General features: G+C 32.6%; 1 protein-coding gene across 1 annotated transcript; it reads right to left on the bottom strand.

Annotated features, from left to right (window-relative positions):
• Positions 1 to 7,100: 7,100 nt before the first annotated feature.
• On the bottom strand, positions 7,101 to 8,870 carry LOC108477453 (scopoletin glucosyltransferase). Its single transcript, XM_017779999.2, has one exon. It carries the CDS (start codon positions 8,785 to 8,787, stop codon positions 7,324 to 7,326), a length of 1,464 nt encoding a protein of 487 aa, XP_017635488.1. The 5' UTR covers positions 8,788 to 8,870; the 3' UTR covers positions 7,101 to 7,323.
• Between the last annotated feature and the right edge of the window lie 213 nt (positions 8,871 to 9,083).

Consider the following 9,083-nt stretch of genomic DNA (forward strand, 5'->3'; position numbering starts at 1 on the left):
TGGCTAATGACAAGGGTGATGATTTCTTGTTGGTGTTAACAAGTAAAAGCTTCGAGCTTACATCCAAGTGGATCCTGAATTCAGGGTGTTCTTTCCATATGTATCTTGACAGGGACTGGTTTTCCACATATAGTTCAATTGAAGGTGGGGTTGTGCGCATGGGGAATGGTTCACCCAGAAAGGTAACCGGTATTAGTACTGTTCAGATTAGGATGCATGACGGGATAATTAGGACACTGTAAGATGTCAGGCATGTGCCTGACTTAAAGAAAAATCTCATCTCCTAGGAAATTTCATACTTGAAGGGTAATAGAGCTAACATCGAGTCGAACGGCATTAAGGTATCACATGGAGCTCTCATTTTGATGAAAAGTAATAGGATTGACAGTCTTTATGTTCTGGAAGGATCAACGGTGACCGGTGAAATAGGGCATCCCTTGTTTGTTAAGGAATTGAAGTTGACTCATTTGAAGTAGAAACAACTTGGTCATAAGAAGGAAAAAGTATGACCATTTCATATAAGAGAGGTTCTCTTTTGGGTGCAGGTTTTGAAAAGATAGGGCACTACGTTCGTGGAAATAAGACCCGGGTCAGTTTTGATTTAACAGTGTATAAGTCGAAGACTAGAAGTCTTTCAGCTTCTAAGAACAGCTTCGACTCAATTAATATCCTGTATAGTTCGAGATAAGCCCGTGGCAGAGTTTGGTAAAGAAGACATTGTGGAATTGAGTCAAGATGGAGATTTGTGGAGTTATACCTCGTATTTTTCAACTTTTCTTCTCCTAATTAAACTCTGTTTTTAGTTTTCCACTTAAACTCTAATTAGTGTAAGTTATTTTAATATTAGTTTCCCACTTAAACCCTGATTAATGTAGGTTATTTTAATATTATTTGACCTACAAATTTAGCTTATAAATATGCCCTTTTTCCACCTAGAAAAATAACTCATTACACATTTAGGTATTAAGTTTTACAAGCTTTCAAAGAATTTTGTATTTACGTTTTGAGGGTTCTTATTCCAGGTTTCAAAGTTTAGTTTTATCTCCATCTTTTGTACTCTTCGTTTATGTCATTTTAGTGAAATTACCTTTACCCGTGGTTTTTTATCTTTTTCGGAGGGGTTTTTCCACATAAAATATTTAGGTTCAATCTTTTCAATTTCTTCATTGTTTTACTTATTCGTTTCTTAAATTGGAATTATCTTTAAAAATCTTGAAACATTTTTCCTTCTCTCGGAAGGCGTAGTAAACCTTGCTATGTTTCATCAGCTAGGTTTCATACGTTCCCCTTTTTTGAACCTCAGTTCTTTGCCATTGTTGTCCACCATGTCCAAGAATATAGTCAATTATGGAAATTTCCAACGCAAATGATGGGGTTATTAGAAAGAAAATGAAAAATACAAGAAAGTTTATGGAGAAGAGCCATGGTTAAGGTTAGGGTTTGGGTTGAGGTAGATAAGGATTATTTATAATCTATTTATGAGAAAAGAGTGGAAAGAAATAGAAGGAAATTGTGTTGAAAATGGAGTATTGAGTTTTGTATCTGTCATGATTTGGCAGTAGCACAACGTTATCCACCCACTAGAGGTGTCCATGGACCGAGTCGAGCCGATTTTAGGTAAGGTTTGGGCCGGGTCCAACTAAAGTTTTAGGCTCAACTGGTAGGCCAGGCCTGAAAAATGGGTTGATATCTTTGTCCAAGCCCGACCTATATTATATATGCTTAACCCGCGTCCGGTTTGACCCATCTTTTAAAAAATATTTTATTACATAAAATAAATTTAAAAAACAACATATCAAATAAACTAGAAAATTAAAACAAATAATTCCTAAAAATTATTAAATTGTATTAACAAATATTAAAAATTGGATGAAAACTTATTAAAAAGAGGCAAATGAGTTACCATAAAGGCATCTAAGTAAAAAAAAAAAAAAAAACATAATTAATGCAGCTCAAATGTTCAATACAAGCATCTAAGCATAATAGAATAATCGATGCAAATGAGTTACCACAAAGGCATCTATGTAAAGAAAACATAATTGATGCAGTTCAAATGTTCAATACAAGCATTTAAGCATAATATCATAATCGATGCAAAATGAGTTAGCATAAAGGATTTAAGTAAAAAAAACATAATTAATGCAATTCAAATGTTTAATACAAGCATCTAAGCATAATACCATGATTGATGTAGTTCAATACAAGCATCAACCAAATAATTTTTTTCAATCTGGAATTAAAGTTGGAAATTAGCTTGTGAAAAAAGGAAAAATTATATAATTTTATGAATTAATAAAAGACTCTGGAAATAAATAAATAAATAAAGATAAACAATGACTGAAAGTGTTTAAATGTGAATGGAATCGTGATATTCTTAACAATGTTGATAATGATACAAAAAGTATTTTCACTGTATTTAAATTTTAAAAATGATGTTTTTATGATAATTGGAGTCAAATGAGCAGCGACAAAGTTGCAAAGGCAGAGAAGTGAAAACCAACAACAATGACTGGTGAAGAAGCAATAAGCAAAAACAATAAAAGGAAGAGAAGCAACAATGACGACAGTGGCAAAAAAACAAGTGAAAAGCAGCAGAAGGAGGAGAAGCAAGAAACAAGCAAGAAGCAACAAAAAAAATTAAAGATCAGGGATTAGGGGGAAATAAGGATTGGAAAGGTAAAGGGGAATATCCGGACGGGGTCTACTAGGAAGTGGGAATAAAGGTAAAAATTTCAAGTTATTAAAATAGGCCGAGCTCAAGCTAAAAAATGATTACCCTAAGTTTGACTCATTTTTAAAATGAGCCTTATTCTTAAACTCAAGTTTATTTTTTGGGCCTATATTTTTTTCTAAACCTTGTCGTGAACATGAATAGATTTATCACCCACCCATGGACAAATCTACCACCCACCCATGACCACCTATATTTTGAAAGCGCTTTTTTCATATTATTATACTTGGATAAGGTTTCATTCAATGCTTTCATTTATGTATAGGTTTGATGTGGAAGCCATTATCCCATTTAGATGAAAACCGAAACTCGATTAACCATATTATTGTTGAAATAAATTTAATTAATTTTTATTTCTGTGCGGTGCACGATTTAATTGTGCATATTAATTTTATAATTATTTAACATTAAATTTTGTTTAACATCATTAATGAATGTATTAAAAAATTATTAATAAATTGAGAAATTAATTTAATTACAGAATATTTTAAATATATATAACTAATTTAGAATATTTATATTAATGTTATTTAATCTTTAAAATATTTAATATTAAAATAATACAAAATTTTATTATGGTTTGAATAATAATATAATTCAATATAATGTAAATAATATTATTAATATTTTTATTGGTTATTTATTTTATATATATTGGTAAATTAATTTATTTTAATGTTTTTATACAACATTGAAGATAGGGATAGGGAATTTGTTTTAATGTTAAAATTTGATATTTTATAATTATCTTTGGTAAATGCTATTAATATATGTCCTTTTAAAACTATATCTTAAAATTAATAATTTTTTAACGCAATGCTTTAGCACACTTGAACCCACGTCTTCCTGCATTGGTAACAATGCCCATATCAATTAAACTAATACCCAATCGGCACAAAAAAAATTATATATTACAAAAAAACCCAATCGGCAAGAGATAATATATTTAAAATAAACTTTATATTTAATATATAAAAATGCTAAAAATAAATTTAAAACGTGAAATAACTTAAAAATTAGAAGGCAATGAGTAAAAGAATATTTTATTCAATTTAAAATAAATACTTGAAATATAGTGTATTATATGTCAAAAATTGTAATGTGAACATGAACATTTTTTTTATTTAGCCACTATCTTATGATATATATATATATATATATCATTTGAATGTATTTTATTTATATGTAGAGAAAAGGATGAGAATATGGAATTAAGATGAATTACCCAATTTAGAGATAATATTGAAATCAATTAATACAATGATTATAATTATTAAAAGCTGTGAAAATATATTAATTAGTTGATTTGCTCGAGAGGTTAAAGGGGCTGTCTTTAATATTATGTAAAAAGTAGTTATAAAGTTATTTAATATTTTAAATTTTGTATATTTAATTATAAATGAGATAATATTATAAAATTAATAGCACATTTGGTTGGCTGTAATAGCCAACCGGTTCCGTGTCTATTTTGAGGGCAATTGTTCTCCGTTAGTTTGGTTGGCCGAATGCCCCTGAATAGTCATTTTTTACTTCATCCTCTGAATGGCTATTTCAAGCAACTCAGAATATATATTTTTTTATTATTTGCATTTTAACCCAACCAAAACCCAGAAGGGAAAAGAAAAAATGGTAATAACAAAAATCATTCAACACATCCCCACGAGGGAAACTTGCAGCAAATTGAAGAGAAATTCTGATTGAGTTAATCCATAGTCATTGCAGATGGAAGTTCTTTAAATTTCTGGGTATTCGATTGGTGGTGAATGGTGGATGGAAACGATGAGCATGGTGGTTGACTACCAGAAACTGAAAAAAGAATTTCTAATTTCTGGGTTTTTGATGGAATGAGATTGAGAGAGGAGAGTGAACATTGGCAATTGATGGCAACATATGACAACATGCAAGAAGAAATTTTCAACATAAAAGCAGCAGATGACGGCAAAAAAGAGTGGTGAAAGCCACAAGTAAGTTCTGTAGATCTAAACTTTTGTGATGAATTTTAGGGAAGAAAAAACTAAGATGGGAAAGAAAAAGAGGAGAGTTGGATGATTCTTCTGGATTGTGATCAATCGGGGTGGTGGCAGAGTCGATGGCGATTGTTGCCAGAATCTGGATTTTAATAAAATGTTTTCTGCCAAACAATGAACATTTCGTTTGAATTAAAAAAAGGAAACTAGAGAAGATGATTTTTTGAAAACAAAAATGAACGGTTTATCTTTCAAAAGGAAATGGAGAGTTTGAATTTAAAAAAAGGAAACAAGATGATTTTTTGGAAAAAAGATTAACAGTTCATCTTTCAAGGTGCAAGGGAGAGAGAGTTTGAGGGAGAGGAAAGGATTGTATGAAACAGTTACGTCATGTCATCCGTGTCCCTTCCCAAACAATTAATGACATGTTAGCTAATGTTTACATATCATTTACACCTCATTTAATTAGATTTTTTAATCATTTAATGACATGTCAGCTAATTTTTACATGTCATTTACATCTCTGCCCTACCGCTATTATTTTTTTAGAGCAACTGTTTTGCTGTCTCTTCACGTCTCTTTGCAACCCTTGCTGCTATTATTTTTTTTTGGCAACTGCTTTGCTGCCTCTTCACGTATCTCTGCAACCCCTGTTGCTATTATATTTTTTTCGACAACTACTTTGCTGCCTCTTCACGTCTCTCTGCAACCCCTACTGATTTGCTTTGTATTTTCGATGTGGCTATTGCAATTGATTTTACAAGTGAGGTTATTTTTTTTTCTATTATGCTAAAATAGATAGGAGAGCAAGAAAGTCAATGCTAGTTCCTAACAATTAAATGAATAGGTTAAACTATTCTTGAGCAGAAAACAAAGATCTAATCTTTAGGCAGATTTTCATGTAATATAATATAATTAAATGGTTTTAGATAAAATTAGTGAATTCTAGCATTATGCTCAACTGGATCAATATGGTAGGTTATTCAAGGCTGATTGGGTGATTTAGTTTGGGATGTTAAGTATTTCCACTTGATTTTCATTTGTTTGAAATGTAGTTCTATTTAGAATCTTTGAAATAACTGTGATTTTTAATAATAATGACTTACTGTACTGAAATTTTTTGTTATGATTTTCGAGCCGTGTTTTTATTAGATTTTAATTGTTCTTTTAAAATTTTTAACGATTTCTTGTATTATCATGATTTTTTTTATACATTAAAATTTATTCTCAGGTTTTGTTAATTTATAATTTTCCTTTATAGAGACAATTAAATCAAGATGAAATAGTTCATCTTGTCGAGAAAAAAAATAATTCCATTGAAGAAATAAAAGTGGAACTAAAAGTGCATTCCGAAGAAGAAGTTTATAATCTTTATAATCAATTTGCTTTGAGTAAGGGGTTTAGTATTCGAAAATAAAATAAGAGACGAAGTATGACTGAACTTATAAGACAACGTGAATTTTTATTCTCAAAATCTGGGTATCATGAACACGAAGATGTTGGCAAAGTGGAAAATTTTAATCGTCTAGAGACAAAGACAGGCTGTCAAGCTAAAATTCATTTTACAATAGAAAAAGGTGTTTGGGTTGTCTCTTACTTAAATGATTATCATAATCACCACTTAGCAACTTAAGAAAAAAGAATTAATTTAAGATCAGGAAGAAAAATTTTGAAAGGACATGGAGATGTTATTCGTTCAATGGTTTCTACAGGAATTAAACAAACAAGTTTATATTCGTTTCTTAGGAAGGAGATTGGGTTTGAAAATATTATATTTACTAAACAAGATTATCATAATTTCTTGCGAATTGAAAGAGAGAAACTGATTGAACCTGGGAATGCACAGAGCATTATCAATTTTTTCAAATATAAGCAAGCTAAACACCCTATGTTTTTCTATTCAATGCAAGTGGACCAGAATAATTGACTAGCTAATTTTTTTAGAGAGATGGAAGATCAAATTTGGATTATGGTTGTTTTGGAGATGTTCTTATGTTTGATAGCATGTATAGAACCAATAAGTATAATTTGGTTTGTGCTCTATTTGTTGGAATCAACAATCATTGGAATAATGTTTTGTTCAGTTGTGCTTTTTTATCGGATGAAACCACTGAGTCATTTACTTGATTGTTTGAAACATTTTTAGAAGCCATGGACAATCGATAACCGAAGAGTATTTTTACTGATCAAGATCAAGCAATGATGAAGTAGTAGAGATTGTCCTTCCAAAATCTTCTCATAGATTATGCATGTGGCACATTTCAAATAATGCTAAACAACATCTTGCTAGTCGTTTTGCCAATGCCGAGTTCAAAGCACAATTTAAAAAATGTTTTGGATAAGATTACAGCTCTATTCCATTCCATTCAATAAAATAATAGTAACAAGGGTTGCGAAGGGTATTTTGGTCATTTTAATTTTTTCTTTATGCTAATACAAATCTATTCCATTCAACCAAACTCAAGAATAAGATTACAGTTACTAATTAGATTATTGATTACAATTCTATTTCATTAGAGGACTATTCAATTCATCTGAACGTTCTGAGAGCTTTATTCATAATGGTGAAGGAAATGACAACTAAACCTGGAACTACAAATATGATATGCGTGACTCATGATTCATTCAACGGCGTCGGGAGCTGAGTTGTTGAATCAGATCATTCAAATCACGGAAGGATGAACCTCCTTCTTCAACAGCTCTTTTAGCCATTTCTCCTATTGCCTTGGCTCTGCTTCTCATTTCCACTGCTTTTTCACCCACCATTATCTCCTTCACCGCCTTCTCTATCGCATCTCTTTTCACAAAATCCCCCACCACTTCTACCCATTTTTTCGTTCCAACTCCCACCCCAATCTTCAGAACCTCTGTCACCAGTTTTTCATTGTAGAACTGCTCCGCGAACACTGGCCACGTCACCATCGGCAAACCGGCTGAGACGCATTCCAGTGTTGAATTCCATCCGCAATGAGTCACAAAAGCTCCAACTGCTTCATGGTCAAGAATCAACACTTGTGGTGCCCATCCTCTTATAATAAGCCCCTTGCCTTCCGTTCTCTCCTCAAACCCTTCAGGCAACCAATCCTCTTCATTGTTGCTCTTTTCTTTCTTCACTACCCAAATGAAGTGCTGCCCTGTGGCTTCAATGGCAAAAGCTATCTCCGTTAACTGAGCAGCATTGAAATCGACTGCACTTCCAAAACATATGTAAACCACCGATTTGGGTTGTTTAGAATCAAGCCAGTTTAAACATTTTTGTTCATCGACCGATGGTTTCTTCCCTCTATCTACTTTATCTTCAATGGCCCTATTGCACAGTGAAACAGGGCCAACATGCCATGCCTTTCTTCCTAAAACGTTCCTGTAGTGATCGACATAAGCGGCTTCTAGCTCATAGAAACTGTTGACGATAAACCCATAGCTTTTCAGCTCTGCTTCTCTCCATTTTTTAACCGACCTGGTAAGTTCATCTTCTTCATTTTGTGTATAAATAACAGCCATCTGATCTCTTGTGCTTTTAATATCACCAGGAACGTTAGGAAACACAAAAGGTTCAGAACCTGATTTGACTTTCTTCTGTGGCTCATATACATTAACAGAATCTGATATACACAACGACAGGAAACTGCTACCATTAAACATCAACCTGGGGATGTCGTACTTGTTTGCAATATCAGAGGCCCAAGTGAAAAACATATCGACGATCAAGCAATCTGGTTTACATTCTTGTATGAGGTGCTCAAAGGGTTGTCGAAACAGATCTGCGGCCTTGAAAAATTTGGCAATCATATCCAAGTTGACTCCTTGGGAACTTGGGACGGAATCAAGGTTTTCACAGCCCTCGGGCAATCCAGCTTCAACACGAGGAAAGTTGAGGACTTTGAGGTGGATATCGAAGCCTGAATTCTTGCTTCTTTCGATGGTGGTGGAGATGAAAGGAACATTGAGTGGAGTGGTGACGATGGTTGTCTTTACACCTCTCATAGCGAACAGCTTGGTCATATCAACCATGGGTATCATATGGCCGTGGCCCATGAAAGGAAAGAACAAAACATGAAGCTTAGGATTCTCAGTCGCGTCAACATCCATATTCAGCACACAGAGAAAAGTCGGATTGTAAGAAACTCATGAAGAGACCAGATATGGGTATGGAACTTATGGAACTTTAGGTTCATCATCTTTTTCACTAAAAAAGGGGTAAACTACCCACTTTGTCCCCTAACTTTAGTTCCTTGTAATTTAGTCACCTAACTTTTACAGCGTTTTCATTTTGGTCACTAAAAAAAATCTTTTTTAAGTATTGGTCGAGGTAAAAAAAATTAAGGATTAAAGTAAAAAAACGGTAAAACCTAAAATAATGCATTAAATATTTTCAAATTGTACTT

Source organism: Gossypium arboreum, chromosome 12, assembly GCF_025698485.1.
Source record: "Gossypium arboreum isolate Shixiya-1 chromosome 12, ASM2569848v2, whole genome shotgun sequence".
NCBI lineage: Eukaryota > Viridiplantae > Streptophyta > Magnoliopsida > Malvales > Malvaceae > Gossypium > Gossypium arboreum.

Bases quoted from the DNA above. Each gene is read 5' to 3' on its own strand.
- LOC108477453 (XM_017779999.2), bottom strand. From the start codon at position 8,787: ATGGATGTTGACGCGACTGAGAATCCTAAGCTTCATGTTTTGTTCTTT.